Here is a 22,358-nt window from a genome sequence, read left to right as displayed (position 1 = left end):
TTAACATTATGTTAAGACAGAGAGAGTTATAGACAGGGTCTGGGGGAGCAGGAAAAAATAAAAAGTAGATGTATGGGTGGCAAATAAATAAATGGTCTTGGAAGGCTTCCAAGAAGAAGCATCTTCTCAACTGAAGTTTGAAGGATAAGCAGGATTTACAGAAGTAAAGAAGAGGGAGGAAGGCAGAGAAAAGAGCCTCAGACAATGCATAGAAATGTGTACCATCATAGTTCATGTTGGCTTTAAGAGTAATCTTGTTAGGGCATATAGAAGTGTGAGCTGAGGAGTGATGGGAGTTGAGGTCGTGGAGTTAAAGAGGCGCAAGGTCAAGGGGGCCAATTATACACTGGCTTTACCAAGTTGCCACTGAGGAGTCCTTGAATGCATGCAAGTGCAGAGCCCCAAGGCTGCACTCGTGATGGACGAGATCAGTTCTGAGATGGTTCAAGCAGGAGTTGAAGAGGGTCTTGAGATCTGGAGACCACTTAGGAAGCTGCTGTAGCATCTTCTGGGTGTGATCATCTGCACTTTGCTGCAAATGGTAGGAGACTGTTCTTCAGGCAGTCATGTATGGACCCTTTACTGGGGTCCATAAGGTTATCAAGGTCAGGTCCTGTGCCGGTCAGGGAGATCATGATGATAAGACCCGTGGCCGCTGCTCTGATGGAGCCCTGAAGTCTGAGCGGAAAAGAGGCAGAGATGAATCAGATGGTTCACAAATGAGATGGGTAATTTTTTCACTTATTTAATTTTGGCTGTGCTGGGGCTTCGTTGCTGCGTGGGCTTTTCTCCAGTTGTGGGGAGTGGGACGACTCTGTAGGTGTGGTGTGCAGGCTTCTCATTGCAGTGGCTTCTCTTGTTGCGGAGCACAGGCTCTAGGATGTGCAGGCTTTGGTAGTTACGGCTGCGAGAGCACAGGCCCAGCGGTTGTGATGCCCTGCCTTAGTTGCTCCATGGCATGTGGGATTTTCCTGGACCTGGATCGAGCCCATGTGTCCTACCTCAGCAGGTGAATTCTTTACCACTGAGCCACCTGGGACACCCAATCGCTAAATATTGGTAGACAAATGGAGAAGGGAAGACATGGAGAGAGTCAGAGCACTGGGGAGTCAACACGAGGAAGACAGTTATAACGAGAGGGAGAGGGGAAGGGCAACAGGAGACGGAGGGCGTGAAGAGTACAGAAGGGCAGACTTGGAGAATGGAAGAATGGAATTGGCGATAGACCGCTAGGGTTACTATTTCTCTCTGTCTAGGACTCAGGTCAGAGCTTCACTTACTGCCGCTGCTTGGGAAGTATATTGGATGGCCAGGCAGTGAGAATTTATCACACAATCTCGTCCGTTTATATTTATGTCATATATATAACAGTGACATGGCTTCTCTTGGTAGCCCAGCCTTCAGATTTTTCCCTTAGCAATTCAATTATAACCTGGTTGAAAAATATGCATTTATGGAGTGATATTTTGTCGCACCATGAGTTTTGTTTTTTCTTGACCAATGTTTATTGGAAGTCTGCTTGGTACCATGTTTTATAGTATGATTGCATTCAAGTAGTTGAGTATGTTTCTGACACAATCTCATGTGTTATGATTTTTTAGCAGAAAAAGTGGCAAATGGAGGAAGAATCCCTAAGATCATTTATCCAAAAAACAATTCAATTGAAGTAAAACTTGGTGAGTAAACTTATCGGAGACTCTGAAATTACTAAGGGCTGAAGGGTTGGGGCAGGAACGGGGCAGAATAAAAAAGGGAGAGGAAGCAAGCAAACTGAATCTCTCAAATGCAGAGAAACTCAAACATTAAAGACAGAGATGAGAAAGCTTATAAAGCAAAATAGGAAATCAGATGTGTGTGTGCTCTCAGTCATATCTGAGTCCTTGTGACCCCATGGACTATAGCCCACCAGGTTCCTCTGTCCTTGGGATTCTCCAGGCAAGAATACTGGAGTGGTTTGCCATTCCCTTCACCAGGGGATCTTCCCAACCCAGGAATCAAACCGAGGTCTCTTGCACTGCAGGCACATTGTTTACCATCTGAGTCACCAGAGAAGCCCATCTGCTTAAAAGTCTCTGGACCCACATGTTTTAAGGGGAGTTCTTTAGTTCTTTTGAATTTTCAAAGAAAGTTCAATAAGAATAATAACAATTAGGATATTTGTTTACAAATCACTCACCATGTGAATACTCTTGTGGATTTCATAAACACCTAGACAAGGTAAGCATACCTGTTATTAACTCTCAGTTAACTTTGTTCCCCTCTCCTGTCTTTGAAAATTCTAGTCATTGTGCTTAGATAATTAAGAGAGAAAAGATAAGCCTTCGAAGAGCGAGACAGTCATATAAATTAATTTAAAATCTTCCCACAAACAGAAATCTGGGTTTATTTGGCTTTCCTGGTGAATTCTAAAAAACATTTAATAAAGAATTAATACCAATTTTCAACAAATTGTTTAAAAGAGAAGAAAAAGAGGAAATAATCCTTATCTCATTTCATAGGGTCAGGAAAACCTTGACACCCAAACCCAACAAGGACATTATTACAAAGGAAAATTCCAGACCAAATCATTCATAAACACAGATGAAAAATGTAAAGCAAATTGCAGGCAAATTTATTTTAACAGTGTACATAAAGGGCAAAACTGGGGTTACATGGAGCAATGCAAACTTGTTTAATATTAGATAATTCATCTTTTGCATAAACAAGCTTAAGGAGAAAAAAAAAATGATACACTTACTGCATAGATACCAAAAAGTCATTTAGAAAACTTGAACTAGGAATTCATTATTTAAAAATAAAAATTAAAAAATTAAATTAAAATAAAATTAAAATTAAAAAATTAAATTAAAATAAAATAAAAATTAAAAAAATAAATTAAAATAAAATAAAAATTAAAAAATTTTGAAATTAGAAATGAAACGGAATGTGCTCAATCTGACTGGATTTGGAATTAGAAAACCAGAGCTCACGTCTCGTTCCTTCCTCTAATGTGTGACCTTGAGCAAGTCACTTGATCTATCTGGACCTCAAGGTTCTCATCTGTAAGATGGGGATAATAGCACCACTCCTTTTCTGCTCTGTAGGAGTGTTTTAGAGATGAAGACCACAACATGTGTGAAACACTTTTTAAAGTGTAATGTTCTTGGCTAATTTTGCTAAGAGTAGAAGTAGTGTTTGTGCCCCTGACGTTGTGACAAACACTGGTCCCAACCTGGTGATGTTTGGCCGTTTATTCTTGTCCCTGTGCAGTACACATCCTGCACGGCCTCATGTCCTCCTCATCTCTGTCCAGGGAGAGAATAAAGTAGATGGATGTTGACCTCAGGGAGGATATTTTTGGTAATTGAAAGCTAGCCAAGGTTCAGAAGCAAGGTGTCTTTGTGAAGCAGGTCACCTTGGTTGGGATCTCACTGAGTGTTTCTGAATTTGATTGTACAGGCTCCACGCTCATTGTCAACTGCAACATCACAGACACGCGGGACAACACAAACCCACGCTGCTGGAGGGTCAACAATACCCTGGTGGATGACTACTACGGGGAATCCAAGCGCATTCAGGAAGGAATTGAGTGGGTGTCTTGCTTTCCTGGCTTCTCTAAAACCTAGCAAGAATTTCTCCATCTAAATAACATTGGTGCTGGTACTGCTTATTAGGTGACTCTCGCAGCCTCTCCCTCACTCCTTTTGGTGGTATGTTTCAGAAACCAAGTGTCTGGGTCAGAGAAGATGCTCAGAGACTTTGCTGGTTGTCCAGTGGTTAAGACTCCAAGCTTCCACCAAAGGGGGCACGGGGTCCATCCCTGGTCAGGGAACTAAGATCCCTCGTGTCCCACAGTGCTGCCAATCAATCAATCAGTAGTAAAAATAATTTTTAAAAATGATGCTCATGCTACCAATCCTGCTTCCATCTTAGAGAAAGGAGGCAAAACAATCAAGTATGGCTGCAAGCATCCTCAGCTAGGCCTTATAATCAGTCTCATTCCTACTTAGTTATATCATGAGCCATGGGCCTTCAAGGCTTAGACAGTGAAGTGGACAGTGGCATGGGGATTCTTGGGGGAGATGGTGTGTGATCATTAGCTAATGGAGTGGTACAAACCCAACTGATGATGGTTTAAGTTGAGTGGTAGAGAAGAAGGCGAATGAAGTCAGAGGACAGATGTGTGTTGGGTGTTGCAGTTTAGATAAGCTAGAATGGGTGGAGAGGGACAGGGGAGGACCCCTTAGGGCTGAGGACGGGGCCTCTAATGAGAAGGAGCACACTTTTATGTCACTGTCTGAAAGAAAATGCACATTACATTTGGAGCTATATAATCCATTGCCTCATTGAGCTAGCGGGGTATTCTCAGGATAAAATAACTGTTCCAAGTGTACTCCAAGAAAGAACTTCATTCTCCAGACAAAAGTTCATAAAAACCTGGTAGGTAAAGACAGCTCATGTACGTATTAATGATGGGCTCTTTTCTTTTATAGAAACTATACTATTTTTCCAGAACATATTTTTTACACAGTGAACATAACCTTCTTGGAAGTGAAAATGGAAGATTATGGTCACCCTTTCATGTGTCATGCTGGAGTGTCTGCTGCTTACTTTATACTAAAGCTCCCAGGTAATGTCCTGCTGGGGTGTGCACTGCTCAGAGAGGTCCAGATGACGGCAAGGGAACACACAGGAAAGAGCATTAAATGCTTGCTGTGAGATAGCAGAGTGGTTTTGAGTAAGGAAGCTCAATATGAAATCTAATTAAAAACTGATACCCTCTCTGAATATGCTCTTGGGTTCAGGCTGTTTTTTCACTGCAGTGTCCTTAGAAAGCTCCTTCTGAACATACATTGAGATTTTATGCATCAACACTGCAGGAAGCAGAGGTATTTCTTTATTACACCTGATTTGCTCAACTTTTAAAATCATGTGATTGTGATTTTCAGCTTTTTGGTTGTTTATTAGAAGTCATGTGATATAAAATGCCAGTGTATGTTGTTATCATGTAGCTTTGTAAAATTATCGCTAGAGGCTAAATTCAGGTATTCGAGCAGGAAGGACCCTTCTCTTCTCTGTGTCATCAGCAGGGGTGAATTGCTAACATCATTAGCTGCTTGGAGCCTGGACTTTGCCTCCATGTGTGTGTGCAGATAGTGCACTCAGCACTGTACAGAGTGTGCTCATTGCCTAATGGAGGCGATGGAACCAGAGAGTAGATAGTGAAGGATGACAGCATCTGGAGAAAAGTCAGGGGAAGGGTTTGAAGTACCTGGTAGGAGACTGGCTTGAGGTTTACCAAGACAGCTTTTTTTTTTTAAATAATTCTATTAATATCAACTCTAGTTTTTGGATCACCTCACACAAGAGAGAAGGCTTTGATTTGCCAACAGTACTCGTGTAGAAGCATTCATCATCAGGAGTAGAATTGCTGGACAGTGTACCTCAGAGTCCAGCCCAGAGGAAAGAGGGGAATCTGACTGAACCTTGGAGCTCGCACAAGACCTGAAATGGCTATGATTGAAATCGGCCTCAACTAGACTGAGGATGAGCAGTGAGATTTCTGTGTCAATACTGACTTATAGATACTGACTACATGGAAGCACTGTGTTCAGAAGGATTGTGAGGCTCAAAACAAATGAATGGTGCTAGCGGTGAACTCCTGCTTGATCATCCAGGAGAAGGAAAGTGTCCTCTGTCTGCTTTGTTTTAGGTTAGTTAACACTAGACCGTTCAGATATGACCTAAATCAAATCCCTTATGATTATACAGTGGGAGTGAGAAATAGATTTAAGGGACTAGATCTGATAGACAGAGTGCCTGATGAACTCTGGACGGAGGTTCGTGACATCGTACAGGAGACAGGGACTGAGACCATCCCCATGGAAAAGAAACTCAAAAAGCAAAATGGCTGTCTGAGGAGGCCTTACAAATAGCTGTGAAAAGAAGAGAGGCGAAAAGCAAAGGAGAAAAGGAAAGATATAAGCATCTGAATGCAGAGTTCCAAAGAATAGCAAGGAGAGATAAGAAAGCCTTCCTCAGCAATCAAGGCAAAGAAATAGAGGAAAACAACAGAATAGGAAAAACAAGAGATCTCTTTAAGAAAATTAGAGATTCCAAGGGAACATTTCTTGCAAAGATGGGCTCGATAAAGGACAGAAATGGTATGGACCTAACAGAAGCAGAAAATATTAAGACGAGGTGGCAAGAATACACAGAAGAACTGTACAAAAAAAATCTTCACGACCAAGATAATCACGATGGCGTGATCACTCACCTAGAGCCAGACATCTTTCAATATGAAGTCAAGTGGGCCTTAGAAAGCATCACTATGAACAAAGCTAGTGGTGGTGATGGAATTCCAGTTGAGCTATTTCAAATCCTGAAAGATGATGCTGTGAAAGTGCTTCATTCAATATGCCAGCAAATTTGGAAAACTCAGCAGTGGCCACAGGACTGGAAAAGGTCAGTCTTCATTCCAATCCCAAAGAAAGGCAATGCCAAAGAATGCTCAAACTACTGCACAATTGCACTCATCTCACACGCTAGTAAAGTCATGCTCAAAATTCTCCAAGCCAGGCCTCAGCAATATGTGAGCCGTGAACTTCCAGATGTTCAAGCAGGCTTTAGAAAAGGCAGAGGAACCAGAGATAAAATTGCCAACATCCGCTGGATCATGGAGAAAGCAAGAGAGTTCCAGAAAAACATCTATTTCTGCTTCATTGACTATGCCAAAGCCTCTGACTGTGTGGATCACAATAAACTGTGGAACATTCTGAAAGAGATGGGAATACCAGACCACCTCACCTGCCTCTTGAGAAACCTGTATGCAGGTCAGGAAGCAACAGTTAGAATTGGACATGGAACAACAGACTGGTTCCAAATAGGAAAAGGAGTACGTCAAGGTTGTATATTGTCATCCTGCTTATTTAACTTATATGCAGAGTACATCATGAGAAACGCTGGACTGGAAGAAGCACAAGCTGGAATCAAGATTGCCGTGAGAATAACCTCAGATATGCAGATGACACCACCCTTATGGCAGAGAGTGAAGAGGAACTAAAAAGCCTCTTGATGAAAGTGAGGAGAGTGAAAAGTTTGGCTTCAAGCTCAACATTCAGAAAACAAAGATCATGGCATCTGGTCCCATCACTTCATGGGAAATAGATGGGGAAACAGTGGAAACAGTGTCCGATTTTATTTTTTTGGGCTCCAAAATCACTGCAGATGCTGATTGCAGCCAGGAAATTAAAAGACGCTTACTCCTTGGAAGAAAGTTATGACCAACCTAGATAGTATATTAAAAAGCAGAGACATTACTTTGCCAACCAAGGTCCATCTAGTCAAGGCTATGGTTTTTCGAGTGGTCATGTATGGATGTGAGAGTTGGACTGTGAAGAAAGCTGATCAACAAAGGATTGATGCTTTTGAACTGTGGTGCTGGAGAAGACTCTTGAGAGTCCCTTGGACTGCAAGGAGATCCAACCAGTCCATTCTAAAGGAGATCAATCCTGGGTGTTCATTGGAGGGACTGATGCTGAAGCTGAAACTGCAGTACTTTGGCCACCTCATGCGAAGAGTTGACTCACTGGAAAAGACTCTGATGCTGGGAGGGATTGGGGGCAGGAGGAGAAGGGGACAACAGAGAGTGAGATGGCTGGATGGCATCACCGACTCGATGGACATGAACTTGAGTGAACTCCGGGAGTTGGTGATGGACAGGGAGGCCTGGCATGCTGTGATTCATGGGGTTGCAAAGAGTCGGACACGACTGAGGGACTGAACTGAACTGAAGAACCCTACACTTACTGAATTCATCACTGTTCCCGTTAATGCTTATTTCACATCTCACATGCAATGTATTTCTGGACAGTTGCAGTCTGTTTTGTTTTCCCTAAATTCTTAGGAACTTAAAGTTATGCCTCATCTTGGTTTACTTGAAAGCAGAAGTAAGATCACAGCTTCTCCATTAGGCTTCCTGATTTTTCTTGAAGACACCTATTGGTGTGAATCTGATTTCATTTCTCAGAAGCAGGATCTATCTCTAGAGCGTTGTTTGGATTGGGTGTGCCCTTATATAAATTTATTTTAATCACTTGTTCTTGGCTTACAACCTCAGCTTAATGCTGGTGGCGGCCATGTGGACCCAAATGAGAGAGCCCAGTTTAAATAGAGTTTTCACTCGGATACCTGATGTCTCAACAGAGTTTCCCACTTATTTCAGTTTTAAAGCCAATACTCCCTTTGAACTTATTCATTAGTTTCCTGTTTTGAATGTCATCGTCTTTTAGCTCATTTATAGAGCAGAGGGAGTCAACACTCCTGAATGCAGTGAATGATCAACCCAAGAATTTCAGGCCATCACTCCTATCTACTTAACCGGGGGCGTTTTGAATCTAATAAATATTGTGGGCATGATCTCTTTATCATGATCGTTTATAATGCCAGTATCCCTGACATGTACAGGTCCCCAGACGCAGTGTTCCTAAAGAGACAGGTGGTACCGTTGGTCCAAGAGCTGGTAAAGGGTGAAAAAATCGGGGGTGGTGGGAGGGAGGTGGAGGAGACTCCATCGAATAGTTAGGAGCTAGAGGCTCAGACGAGAGGTCAGGACCAATAGCACCAGAGTGCAGAGCAGCTCCACTTGGCGGGGCTGGGACTTCATCAGTGGATTGAGTTTAGGGTACAGAAGGTGTTTTTATTTATCATGCTTTATTGTGCCATGTATTTGAAGACATACAAGTGTGCATAAGGATTTCTTTCAAAACGTTTGCCACATGGTGTGGCAGGCTGTGATTGGCTCTTTAGTAAGCACTGCCCCCTACTCCCTGCCCACGCACACTGTCCAGTGGGGCTCAGACGCCCAGGGAGGGTGAAGGAAGTGGTGGACATGCGGCGGATTCTAAGAATGGACAGAATTTCCCTTCCCCTCTCCTAATTCCTCTTTTCTGATTCTTTCCCTCTTGGAGCCTCCTTCTTTGGCAGCATAGCTTTGGGCCATGGTAAGGCAGAAAGCTGTGGGCTGTTCCTCTTCTCAGATATGTGGAAGCATGTTTTCAGGCACTTGGAGTTCCAGAGAAACTGGTTCTGCTCCTTGGACATCTGCCCACTGCTTTTTACCTTAATTGCTCAGCAAGTTGCTCACTAAACACAACCAGGTGTAAACAACCTTCCTGAGCTGGTGTCTTGCAGACAGGTGCCGCCCTGGCTGCTGCTGGCGAACAGGGCAGATGAGGCTGGAGTTGGGCCCTTGGCCAGTCTTGTGCAGCCATGGGGATGGCTTCCAGGGGTGGCAACTGGTGGTTCTTTATCTATGGTGGGGGCGTGTGCATGCATGCTAAGTCACTTCAGTCGTGTCCGGCTCTGTGCTACCCTGTGGACTGTAGCCGATCAGGCTCCTCTGTCTGTGGGATTCTTCAGGCAAGAATACTGGAGTGGGTTACCATGTCCTTCTACAGGGGATCTTCCCGACCAGGGATCGAACTCGCATCTCTTATGTCTCCTGCATTGCAGGCGAGTTCTTTACCACTAGTGCCACCTGGGAAGCCCCACGATGGGGGTCCTGCTGCTCAATTCTGAGTCACTGGGAAGGTGATTATAACAGTAATATAACAGAATCAAGAGTGTGCTCAACATTACGTAGCAACCTAAATGGGGAGAGAATATGAAGAAGGGTAGATACGTGTGTGTGTGTAGCCGAATCCTTTTGCTGTACACCTGAAGCTAATACAGCATTGTTCATCAGCTGTAGGGAGAGAGAGACGTGCTCAGTGTTGCCTGACTCTCTGCTGCCTCATGGACGGTAAATGACCAGGCTTTTCTGTCCATGGGATTTTCCAGGCAAGATTACTAGAGTGGGCTGCCATTTCCTGCCCCAGGGCATTTCCCACCCAGGATCGAACCCGTGTCACTTGTGTCTTCTGCATTGGCAGGCAGATCCTTTCCCACTAGCGCCACCTGTTGTGGTTCAGCTGCTAAGGGGTGTCTGACTCTTTCTGACCCCATGAATGGCAGCACGTCAGGTTTTCCTGTTTTTCACCTGGGAAGCCCAATGATCAACTATGCTCCAATGTAAAATAAAAAGTTAAATTAAAAAGCAATAAGTAAAGTTTGTCAATAGCAGCTGAAAGAGAAAATAATAATGAAGAATGTGCAACAGGGGATGTCCCTGGCGGTCAGTGGCTAAGACTTTGCCTTCTAGCACAGGACGTGGGGGTTCTACCCCTGGTTGGGGAGCTAAAATCCCACTTGCCTTGCAGCCAAAGAACCAACGCATAAAACAGAAGTAATGCTGTAACAAATTCAATAACAACTTTAAAGATAGTTCACATTAAAAAAAAATCATTTTCTATTTAAAAAAAAAATTGTGCCACAGAATCACCTGGAGAACGTTGCCAATAAATGTGCTCAGGCTCTGCCTCTGGAGAGTCTAGCGACGAGTAAGGAGTTAGCTGGCCAGGTGTGCTTTGACAGGTGGGCAGTCTTCTGCAGCCAGAGCCGTATCGCATCTACCATCTGGAGCTAGGTGTCTACAGAGTTTCCCTCTTTGAGTTCCCAAGAGCACATTTCTTCCTCAGATTCATGGCCAATACCAAATTAATCTACTCCCCACACCTGTTATTTAACTGTGAAGAGATTTTGGGGCTTCCCAGGTGGCTCAGTGGTAAAGAATCTTCCTGCCAATGCAGGAGACCTGGGCTTGATCCCTCACTTGGGAAGATCCTCTGGAGGAGGAAATGGCAACTCACTCCAGTGTCCTTGCCTGGGAAATGCCATGGACAGCGGAGCCTGGTGGGCTACAGTCAAGCCCATGGGTCGCAGAGAGTCAGGCATGACAAGTGACTAAACAGCAACAACAAAAACCTATTATTTAACTGTAAAGAAGTCTTTGTGTTATTCTCATTAACATTTAATACATTTCTATTTGGCATGTGTAATGGGATCCATATGTGTATAATTGACTCTTTGTAGTATTATTAATTCATTTTTGCTGTCATTTGTAGTTCCAGATTTTCGAGCTTACTTGATAGGAGGGCTTCTCATCTTGACTGGTGCAGTGGTGTCTGCCCTGTGTATCTACAACATTTTTAAGATTGACATTGTACTTTGGTATCGAAGTTCCTTCCATTCTGCAGGGCCCATAGAAGGTGAGTGTACTTGCTGTTGTTCAGTTGCCAAGTAATGTCCGATTCTTTGCAACCGCATGGACTGCAGCACGCCAGGCTTCCCTGTTCTTCGCTGTCTCCCAGAGTTTGCTCAAACTTATGTCCATTGAGTCGGTGATGCCATCCAACCATCTCATCCTCTACTGCCTGCTTCTCCTTTTGCCTTCAATCTTTCCCAGCATCAGGGCCGTCAAGTGGCCAAAATATTGGAGCTTCAGCTTCATCATCATTAAATCTGCTTTAATATCTCTTAATTGGATAGAAAAAGGCAAACATGGCTAAGAGAGGTCTGCCTGTGCAGCATTCTGCATGGAGATCCACAGGGGCATCACTTTCAGGTCCACAGACTTGCAATGCTGATGGGAACTCAGGGGAGTGGGGGGTCCAGGCACGCGTTAAGAATCCTTGTTGCACAGAAGGGTGATATTCACACGAAGTGTTTGCCTTTGCATAGAAAAAAACACATGCTTTTACACATGTTTGATAAAGCATAGGTGTCCTAACTTGGAGTTTAAATGAAATTTCAGAATTTAAAATCAGCAGCCATTGAACAACCTGGGAAACAATGAATTCTTTTTCGATAGTAAAATTCACTTGTGGAAATTGGCTGTGTGTGACCAGTCAACCTGAAGCTCTTTTTTCTTAAGATTTTTTTAAAAAATTATTTTTCATTGGCGGTTAATTGCTTTACAATATTGTGTTGTTTTCTGCCATACATTAGCATGAATCAGCCATAGGGAGACATACATCCCCTCCCTCATGAACCTCCCTCCCACCTCTTACTCCATTCCATCCCTCGAGGTTGTCATAGGGCACTGGGTTGAGCTTCCTGTGTCACACAGCAGTTTCCCACTGGCTATCTGTTTTACACATGGTAACGTATATGTTTCCATGTTCATCCCACCCTCTCCTTCCCCGGCACTGTGCACAAGTCTGTTCTCTATGTCTGCCCTGAAACTCTTTTAGTGCTGTGGGCAGTGGGCTGGGCTAAGCTGGGCTGTGGTCCCTGGAGAGCCTGTTCCGTGATCAGCCCATCTCTGCCCGTGATCCTCCTGCATCCGTTTGAGAAGAGGCTTCAGGGCAGCACAGCTGTTTGTCCTTCCTGACATAGAGCTGCTTCATGCCCTGACGGACAGGGGGCTGTTGGGGTGTCCCCCAGAGCTCCGTCTCTCTGACTCACTGGGATTCCAGGGAGCGTGAGTGCAGAGTGCATGGGGAAGCTGCCGTGGGTGAAGTCAGATGTAGCAAGAAGAGGAAAAGGGATTGTGTGGCGTCTCATCCCGAGCGGCGGAAGCTGGACAGACAAGCGACTCAGGGAGCCCCGCCCTCTGCTCAGACCAGGCTGCTGACCACGATCGGAGCCAGTGGGCTGAGGACTTGAGGCGGGAACCGACAGTCAGCCAGGGGTTCTCTTCTCTAAGTCAGCAAAGTGCGTGCGTCCTTTGTGACTACATTTCCTCCAGCTCACTCGCTGATTCCCCTCTGAGTGTGACTTCAACAGTCAGTGAGTGATGAGACTCTTGAGGTGAACCCAGATGCTGTTCTCAGCTTTGTGTCCTTTGAGGACATTCTCTGGTTATTTGGGAACATGCGGAGTCAGCGGCAGCAAATACCAGTGAAGAAGAGAAAGTGTGTCCTTCTCCTGATAAGTTTATTCCAACCAGATTAGTCAAGCTGCAGAAGTGATTCATAGTGAGGTGTGTCTAATTCACAGTTTTATTAAGTAGTTCTGGACAGTCTTGGCTAAAGTCCATAAGTTCTATGTGTTGTCTATTAAAATAAAAATTTTTTTTTGGCGTATAGTTGCTCACAACGTTGTGTTAGTTTCTACTGCACAGCAAAGCTAATCAGCTATACGTATACAGACATCCCCGCTTTTTCAGATTTCCTTCCCATTTAGGTCACCACAGAGCATTGAGTAGAGGCCCCTGTGTGGTACAGTAGGTTCTCATTAGTTATCCATCAATATTTTATGCATGCCTGCTCAGTCATTTCAGTTGTGTCTGATTCTTTGCAACCCCATGAACTCTAGCCCACCAGGCCCCTCTGTCTGTGGGATTTTCCCAGCAAGATGCTGGAGTGAGCACGGCAGTGCGCAGGCTTCTCACTGCCGTGGCTTCTGTTGTAAGGGAGCAGGGGCGCAGTAGCTGTGGCCCAAGGCACACAGGTGTAGGTGCCCCACAGCACGTGGAATATTCCTGGACCAGGGATTGAACCCATGTCTCCTGCATCAGCAGGCAGATTCTTAACCACTGGACCACCAGGGAAGTCCTCCCCTCTCACCCACATAGTTTTTAAAATGACTCAGACGTTGGATTTCTAGTGTCAGTTCTACCACGTTCATGCATCAAAGCAGCTGCAAAGTCTTACCCAATGCTAAGGGAGGGGACATTGAATCCTCCTCTTTATGGGTGTGGCGAAGTTTGGAAAGAGCCTGTGGGACTGGAAATACTTCTGGGGCTATTTTTGGAAAATACAGTCTGACCCAGTTGCCCATAATGACTCAGGGATGAACTTTGTGAAGCTTCCTTTTCCTAATTTCATCAAACGAGTCTATGTAACAAAACCTCCATACAAACACTAAAGGACAGGGTTTGGAGAGCTTCTGGGCTGGTGACCAGGTAGAGTCTAGGGAGAACGGGGCCCTGGAGAGGGCATTGAGCCTCTGCATCCCTTGCCCTGTGCATCTTCTCATCTGCCTTTTGATTCACATCCTTTAAAAATCCTTTTATAATAAATCAGTGATCTAGCTATAAATGGTAGCATGTTTCTCTGAGTCTGTGAGTTATTCTAGCAAAATAATCGAACCCAAGGCGGGGGTCATGGGAATCTCCAGTTTATAGCTGGGTGGTCAGGAGTAAAGATAACACTCTGGACTTGTGACTGGTAGCGTGTTATTGTGTTAATTGCTCAGTCATGTCTGACTCTTTGTGACCCCAGGGACTGTAGCCCTCCAGGCTCCTCTGTCCTTAGAATTCTCCAGGCAAGAATACTGGAGTGGGTAGCCATTCCCTTCTCCAGGGGGTCTTCCCAATCTAGGGATTGAACCTGGGTCTGCTGCACTGCAGGCAGATTCTTTACTGTCTCAGCCACCAGAGAAGCCCTAGTAGCATACATGTTACCAAACTCAGGTCCAACTGCTCACCTCTCAAAAGCTCGAGAGATTGGGATTGGTTGGAAAACGAAAGGCTACTTTGTTCAGGAGGCCGGCAACCTGGGAGAGGGTGGACTAATGTCCCAGAACTACCTCCTAAGATTCTGCTTGGCCATGAATGTTTTTAAAGGGAAAAGGAGAAGTAATTTTAGTTAATCATTGAGATGGGGGCCAGGCTGGTTGCCATCTCCCACTGCAGGCAGAGGACTCCTTGGGATCTTTCTTTAGAAACTCTCTTGTTCACACAATCAGCTTGTGAGCTGACTGAAGGGGAAGCTGGGGAAGAGATCTGGTCATCTCGAATTATTTATTCTTCATTTTAGCTCCTTTAATCTAAGAAAGGAGTCAACAGGTTAAGCAAGGTATTATGTGATCAAAAGATCTGAAAGATGTGCTTCAGACAGAGATGAGTTAAGGATGGAGGCACCTGATGTAAAGGTTAAATTGAAATATAGCTTTGCTGAGTGACAGGACCAAAGGGCCTCCTGCAAGGAGATTTTTGGATTTCCTTCCCGTTAAGGTCACCACAGAGCATTGAGTTGAGTTCCCTGTGCCATACAGTAGGTTCTCATTAGTCATCTATCAATATTTTATGTCTTTGAGGAGCTGCTTGCATTAGGGAGGCATCCCAGGTGGCTCAGTGGTAAAGAACCTGCCTGCTGATGCAGGAGACAGGGGTTTTATCCCTGGGTCAGGATGATTCCCTGGAGGAGAAAATGGCAACCCACTCCAGTATTGCCTGGAGAATTCCATGGACAGAAGAGGCTGGTGGGCTATAGTCCATGGGATCACAAAGAGTTGGACACGACTGAGCGACTCACACACACACAATTTGGTAGGAATAATTTCATGAGCTTGCCCCGTTTCCTTTTCAGATGGGAAGCTGTACGATGCTTATGTTTTATATCCCAAGCCTCAGAGAGAAAGTCAGAGTCATGATGTGGACACACTGGTGTTGAAAATTCTTCCTGAGGTGCTGGAGAAGCAGTGTGGATACAAGTTATTTATATTTGGCAGGGATGAGTTTCCTGGACAAGGTATGTTTTCAGTGAGGTATAAAAATAAGAAATTAAGAAAATGAAAAGGAACAAGAATTCCCTAGTGGTTAGAATCCCTTACTTCCACTGCAAGGGGGCATGGGTTAGATCCCTGGTCCAGGAACTAAGATCCCTCATGCTGAGACTCAATCAAAAAAAGGAAATGGAAAGGGACCTCTCTCTTCCTTCACTTTACAAATGGTGGGAAGTATGCTTGCCTTCCGCAGGGAACCCTTCATCCCCTCTGCCCACAGCCGCCAAACTGAAGAGGTTAGGATCAATCTCTCCTCTCTCTTTAGGTTCATTCCTGTGACAGGATAACTGTGATTCTTGGTTAGATACGGATATGGCTGGCCCATTTGTATGACCAGTCGGTCAATCAGAAACCTAGCCTTGACCAAGAAACCCAAAACAGACAACTGGTCATTGGCTGTGGAATCCTTGAGACTAATCACTGAGTATTTTCTGCTGGTTTGAATATGTGAATTAGCACATGTTTAAAGCTGGTTTTTATGAGCTTCAGTCCCCTCCAGCCCTCCCCTCGTTGTTGTCATTCAGCCAGTAAGTTGTGTTCAGCTCTGTGGCCCCACGGGCTGTATCACACCAGGGTCCTCCATCCTCCACTATCTTTCAGAGTTTGCTCAGATGTATGTCCACTGAGTCGGTGATGCCATCTAACCATCTCATCCTCCGCTGCCCTTTTCTCCTTTTGCCTTCAATCTTTCCCAGCATCAGGGTCTTTTCTAATGAGTTGGCTCTTCACATCAGGTGGCCAGAGTATTGGAGCTTCAGCTTCAGCAACAGTCTTTTCGATGAATATTCAGGGTTGATTTCCTTTAGGATCAAATAGTTTGTCTCTCCTGCATGTGAGAACAAATATCAAATATCCGATGTGCCACAGCTAAGACCTGGCACAGCCAAATAAATAAATAAATTGATAAAAAATTAACAGGGCTTCCCTGTTGGCTGAGGGGTAAAAGAATCCACCTGCCAATGTAGGAGACACAGTTCAGTCCCTGGTCGGGGAAGATTCCAGATGCCACCGAGCAGCTATGCCCATGTGCCACAACCACTGAGCCTGTGCCCCAGTGCCCGTGCTCCGCAATAAGGGAAGCCCCCGAAATGAGAAGCCCATGCCCCGCAACTAGACAGTAGCCCCCACTTGCTGCAACTAGAGAAGAACCCGTGCAGCAATAAAGACCTAGCACAGCCAAAGATATATAATAGAATTTAAATAAATAAATACAAGGTTTCCAAGTCCCTTGGTTTTGTAGGCTGCTCCTATCCATAGCTTATCACACCAAGTTATGAAATCCTTCTCCATGAAGAAGTGAAAGTGTGATGCAGGGCTTGTTACAAACATGCAGAAGAGCGTGTGTTTCCATAATGGTTCATTCACTCACTCCTTCAACAAGTATTTATTGAGCCCTGCTATGTGCCAGGCAATGTTGTGGACACTAGAAATATTAAACCAAAAGAAGAAGGACGTGCTCTTGGGGCGGCTGCAGGCTGTTCTTATATCCTGAGGATAAGGATGATATAAAACTTGGTCTTTATTTCTAAAAGACACCAAGTTTATCTCCCTTCCCCCAAGTCAGCAGAGTATGTTATTTGGTTTCCGGTTAGTCCTGTAAGTCCTGGTCATTTAAATAGCCATGAATCACAAAAGGGAAACACAAATAAGATTAGTACATTTGAACTGAGTACATGTGTCTTATCCTTTAAAAGTCTGTTATTTAAAAAAAGAAAAGCATTTATCCTCCAATATATACCAGACCGTTCAGTTCAGTTCAGTTCAGTTCAGTCGCTCAGTCGTGTCCAACTCTCCGCGACCCCATGAATCACAGCACGCCAGGCCTCCCTGTCCATCACCAACTCCCGGAGTTCACTCAAACTCATGTCCACAGAGTCGGTGATGCCATCCAGCCATCTCATTCTCGGTCGTCCCCTTCTCCTCCCGCCCCCAACCTTTCCCAGCATCAGAGTCTTTTCCAGTGAGTCAACTCATCGCATGAGATGGCCAAAGTATTGCAGTTTCAGCTTTAGCATCAGTCCTTCCAATGAACACCCAGGATCGATCTCCCTTAGAATGGACTGGTTGGATCTCCTTGCAGTCCAAGGGACTCTCAAGAGTCTTCTCCAGCACCACAGTTCAAAAGCATCAATTCTTCGGCGATCAGCTTTCTTCACAGTCCAACTCTCACATCCATACATGACCACAGGAAAAACCATAGCCTTGACTAGATGGACCTTGGTTGGCAAAGTAATGTCTCTGCTTTTTAATATATTATCAAGGTTGGTCATAACTTTCCTTAGCTAAGTTTTAATATACAAAGTTAGACATGATAAAAATGGGAATTATAACAAATACTGAATATTTATACATATGCAAGTAAATTATATACTATGAGCTTAATAAGTTTTGCATTAATCCAGAAAAATTTAAAGATCCCAATGGTTTACTATAAAACAGACAATAATAGACTTTTCACCAGAATAGTTAATTCAGACAGTGGATTCTAGATATTATGGATCTTAGTCAATAAAGAAAACACTTTACTAAAAATTTATTTATTCAGGTGGAGAAAATTCTAGAAGCCCTGTACTTCCCATAGGAATGCTGTTTTGGGAAAATAAAAAAGACAGAAACCTTAAAAAAAAAGAAAAGTTTAGACATAATAAGATCCTTGTTCTGCGTAGTTCATAACCAGTGGCTTTTTTTTCCATTTATTATTTTATCATTATTTTTAAAATGCATTGATTTGGCTTTTTGGCCATGTGTTAAAGCGCACAGACTCTCGAGTTGTGGCTCATGGACCTCGTTGCTCCAGGCATTTAGGATCTTAGTTCCCCGACCAGGCATTGAACCCATGTCCCCTCATTGCAAAGCAGACTTTTAATCACGGGACCACCAGGGAAGTCCCTGTGGGGCTGTTTCCATTGTGAGCTGTTTTACATCTTCTTTCTTAATTTCCAGCTGTGGTCAATGTCATTGATGAAAATATTAGGCTGTGCAGAAGATTGATCATCATTATCGATCCCGACGAGCTAAGCTTTGACCTATTAAAGAATCTGTCAGAAGAACAAATTGCAGTCTACAGTGCCCTCATCCAGGACGGGATAAAGGTCATCCTGATTGAACTGGGGAAGGTCAAGGACTACACGGCCTTGCCGGAGTCCATTCAGTATATCAAACAGAAGCATGGGGCCATCCAGTGGAGTGGCGACCTCACAGAACAGTCCCAGTGCGCGAAGACCGAGTTCTGGAAAAAAGTGAGATATCGCATGCCTCCCAAGAGGTGGCCACCTTCTCCTCCTGTCCAGCTGCTGAAGCACTAGCCCTTTGACCTCACAGCCAGCAAGTGGGAGGCACGCACAGGGTTCACCTCCCCTGATGGAAAGAATATCATCCCAAGGGTTGTGCACAGTTAGACAAGGAAGCATTGCATCTGGGCTGTTTGCTTGAAGCTTACTGTTTCTTGTTGTGTCCTTATGGAAAGACCTGGGTTTATCTGCTGCCTTTGCTCAGAACTACTTCTTTAGGGGAAGACAGCACCTCTCGAGAACCCCTCATTAACTGACTGGCTCTGAACACTCATGAAGACTTGTGAAAAAGGAGGATTAGCCTTTGAGCCCCTGGGGAGGAGCCATGGAGGGTTTGAGAGTCGTGGTTCAGCTGTCAGGAGGTTTGGCACATGGTGTGACCCCTGTGGGGCTGGAGACGGGAACCTGGCTGGTCAGATCCACAGGAGGATACTGTGGGCTTGGGGAGGGCTGGCAGAGGTCATGCCTGACCAGCGTGCCAGGACCCTGTCCTCAGGGAGCATTGACCGCGTCTCTCAGCCCCTCTCACTCCTCTCGTGCAAATAAACAGTTGTGACACTGCAGTCTGGGCACCTTGACACTGGAAGCAACTTGGAAGTCACCTAGACCTGTGGGGACCAACTCTGGTTGCCCATGAAACCCCCCTGATGGTAGGCCTCCTGCTTTGCCTGTCCAACCAAAACAAGTCAGAAGGACCTTATTTTTCCCAGTTGGCCTCTGGCAGCCAGAATTCTGAGCCACCCGTGGTAGACACAGTCACCACACCAAGATGATGGAGTTCTTTTTTGAGCAGGCAAAGTCATCCAGCCAGCGTGCCTTCTTCACAGGTCAGTTCATGATTGAACAACTCAGAAGGATCGTCGACATTAAAATAGGCTATAGTCTTATCAGTACTTTCAAACCCCGACATGGAGGAGCTTAGATACAGTCCAGCTCTTATTCTGGGGTTGATAACAGCAGCCTGCAAAGGTGGCTGCTGTGCTCGGAGAGTTCCTGTCCCCCAAAATCATATATTTGAATGCTAACACCTGAACTGCGGTGTTGGAGAAGACTCTTGAGAGTCCCTTGGATGGCAAGGACATTAAACCAGTCCATCCTAAAGGAAACCAACCCTGAATATTCATTGGAAGGACTGATGCTAAAGCTGAAGCTCCAGTACTTTGGCCACCTGATGAGAAGAACCAACTCATTGGAAATGATGCTGGGAAAGATTGAGGGCAGGAGGAGAAGGGGGCAACAGAGGACAACCTGGTTGGATGGCATCACCGACTCGATGGACATGGGTTTGAGCAAGCTCTAGGAGATAATGAAGGACAGGGAAGTCTGGGGTGCTGCAGTCCATGAGCTTGTAAAGACTCGGACATGACTGAGCGATTGAAAATCAGCAACTCCTGGCATCATAGTTTTAGGAGGTGGGGCATTTGAGAGGTGACTGTGTCCTGAGGGAGGAGCCTTGGTGGGTAGAATCAGTGCTCTTGTAAAAGAGACACCAGACAGCTCCCTTGCCCCTTCTGCCATGTGAGAATATAATCTGCCACCTGGAAAGGGGACACCCCAACCCGGCCATGCTGGCACCCTGGTCTAAGACTCCCAGCTTCTAGAACACTGAGAAATAAATTTTCTGTTGCTTATAAGCCTCCCAGCCTATAGTATTTTGTTACGGCAGCCAAGCAGACTAGAGTATGTCCCTAATGAAGCATCATAGAGGCTGGAGGGGGTCGGCCTGTGGGCAATCCTTAACATGTGCATTTTCACTAGTTTGGGGGCATCCTTTAATATTTTATCTCAGCAAATGAACACATCTCTAAGTCGCTAAAGATCACAAAGTGTAAACCTCAAGTGAAATATTTCCCATTGTGAATACCCAAAAATTCTCAAATCATTCTCTATTTTATTACTAGCAGTTGCAGAACCTTCATTTTAAATTTCCACTCATTTTTTAATGAAATCATAGCAAAGCAATAACACGAAAAGACAAATAATTCAGTTAGACTGGCTTTGCCACTGAAATGTAGGTTGGCCGGTAAGGGCTGAGAATGTTCATTTGTCAGCAGGTGTGCGTGTGGGTGTATGTAGTCACTCAGTCATGTCGACTCTGCGACCCCATGGACTGTAGCCTCCAGTCCTCTGTCCATGGGATTTCCCTGGTAAGAATACTGAAGCGGGTTCCCATTTCCTACTCCAGGGGTTCTCCCTAACTCAGGGATTGAACCATGCCTTGCAGATGGATTCTTTAACACTGAGCCACCAGAGAAGCAACTCAGCTGACAAGGGCTCACACTCAACGTGCATAAAACAGAAAGTTTAAGTGCCAAGGAAGTGGACAAAAAGGCAGGTTGTAGGAGAGCTGAAGGCCACCACTGGTTCATTCGCTCATTTCAGCAGCTGGGCTTGGTGAGGTGAAAGGAGCTGTGTCCCATGTCACCTGGGCGAACCTCAGGGGACAGAAGCTGGTCAGGCGGTAGGGGTGATGTTAACACAAGGTCATATGCCTGGTGTACAGTGAGGTCAAACAAACTGAAACATCAGAGGCTGGGCCAGAGAAAGGTTTATTTCAGGGCCGTGCAAGGAAAATGGGTGGCTCACGCCCTAAGAAGCCCTGAACTCCCAGAGGGTTTCAACAAAACCCTTTTAAAAGCCTGATGAGAGAGGAGGGTCACAGATGTGTGGTCAGCCAATGATTCTGATTGGCTAATGGTGAGGCAGCAGGTGATGTCATAGGGACAAGCATCATCAGTCCCAGGGCAGGGGCCCAGGGTTCAAGCCCTGGTCAGGGAACTGAATTCCATGTGCCACTGCAACTTAAAACCTGGAGCAGAAAAATAAATATTTAAAAACAAAACATTATCAGTCCTTAGGCTCCAAGACGCCTGGGGCTGTGTGCTCATGGTCGTCAAGTAGTTAACATTTTCCATTTGTTGAAGAGGGAGATTTTTATCTACAAAAACCCTCAGGAAATGTGCACCAAATACTGTCATCCAGGTGCTTCAGCAAAGAGGTCAAGCAGCAGGCACGGGGGAAGGCCCCCGGGGTCCTGCTCGCTGACAGTGAAAGGTGAAGAGCTCAGTCAAGGTGACACACAGCTGCTACGCCCTTCTCGCTTCTGGTGTATTCTTATAATGACGGAGTTGCCCACAAACCCCACTTCCTTTGGTCTCTCCCCAGGAACACCATGTATCTGTCCCCGAGAAAGGGCAGCCTCAAGGCTGAGTCATGTCAAACAAAGGGTCCAGAGAGGGCTGGTCTTTCCCCAAAAGACTGAGATGCAGATACACACGTGAAAGTGCTTGGCACGCTCCGAGGTCTGAGGAGGAGCTGTCTGACCAACAGGGAGTGGGCGGCAGGGCCGGTTCCTCGGTGCCTCCTCCATCCCCCTGCCCACAACAGTGACTCAGAGGCTTCCTGCTGGCCCCAGGCAGCTGACCTTTCCCCAGCACTCCACCCCACTTCACAGTTATAAACTTTCCTTCCACGCTCACTCCTGTGGTTGATTTATCCAGGGGTGTGTGTGTGTGCAAAGTTCAGAAAGTGGAAAATTCCTCCTTGGTTTCCTTCTTAGAGACTTCTCTACAGATGACGAGACCATGACATTTGGAATAAATGATGGGGGTTGGGGAGCCCTCAGAGTTGCAGGACGTTGGGACGAAGCCCTGGAGGCCACAGGTCTGGAATGGAATTCTTCTGGGGCCCTCGAGTGAC

General features: G+C 45.3%; 1 protein-coding gene across 1 annotated transcript in view; it reads left to right on the top strand.

The window, feature by feature from the left end:
- Positions 1–20,287, top strand: part of IL36R (interleukin 36 receptor) — a 31,387-nt gene extending 11,100 nt beyond the window's left edge. Inside the window, exons 6-11 of the mRNA XM_088841601.1 lie at positions 1,602–1,676; positions 3,439–3,568; positions 4,473–4,609; positions 10,983–11,126; positions 15,174–15,335; positions 18,313–20,287. Coding sequence (XP_088697727.1) covers positions 1,602–1,676; positions 3,439–3,568; positions 4,473–4,609; positions 10,983–11,126; positions 15,174–15,335; positions 18,313–18,674 — 1,010 coding nt within the window. The 3' untranslated portion in view covers positions 18,675–20,287. The remainder of the gene's footprint in view (positions 1–1,601; positions 1,677–3,438; positions 3,569–4,472; positions 4,610–10,982; positions 11,127–15,173; positions 15,336–18,312) is intronic.
- The last annotated feature ends 2,071 nt before the right edge of the window (positions 20,288–22,358 follow it).

Source organism: Moschus berezovskii, chromosome 11 (assembly GCF_049115385.1).
Source record: "Moschus berezovskii isolate FMDL1 chromosome 11, NW_MosBer_1.0, whole genome shotgun sequence".
Lineage (NCBI taxonomy): Eukaryota > Metazoa > Chordata > Mammalia > Artiodactyla > Moschidae > Moschus > Moschus berezovskii.
Note: the sequence above shows the minus strand (reverse complement) of the source record. Positions and strands in the feature narration are given on the sequence as shown.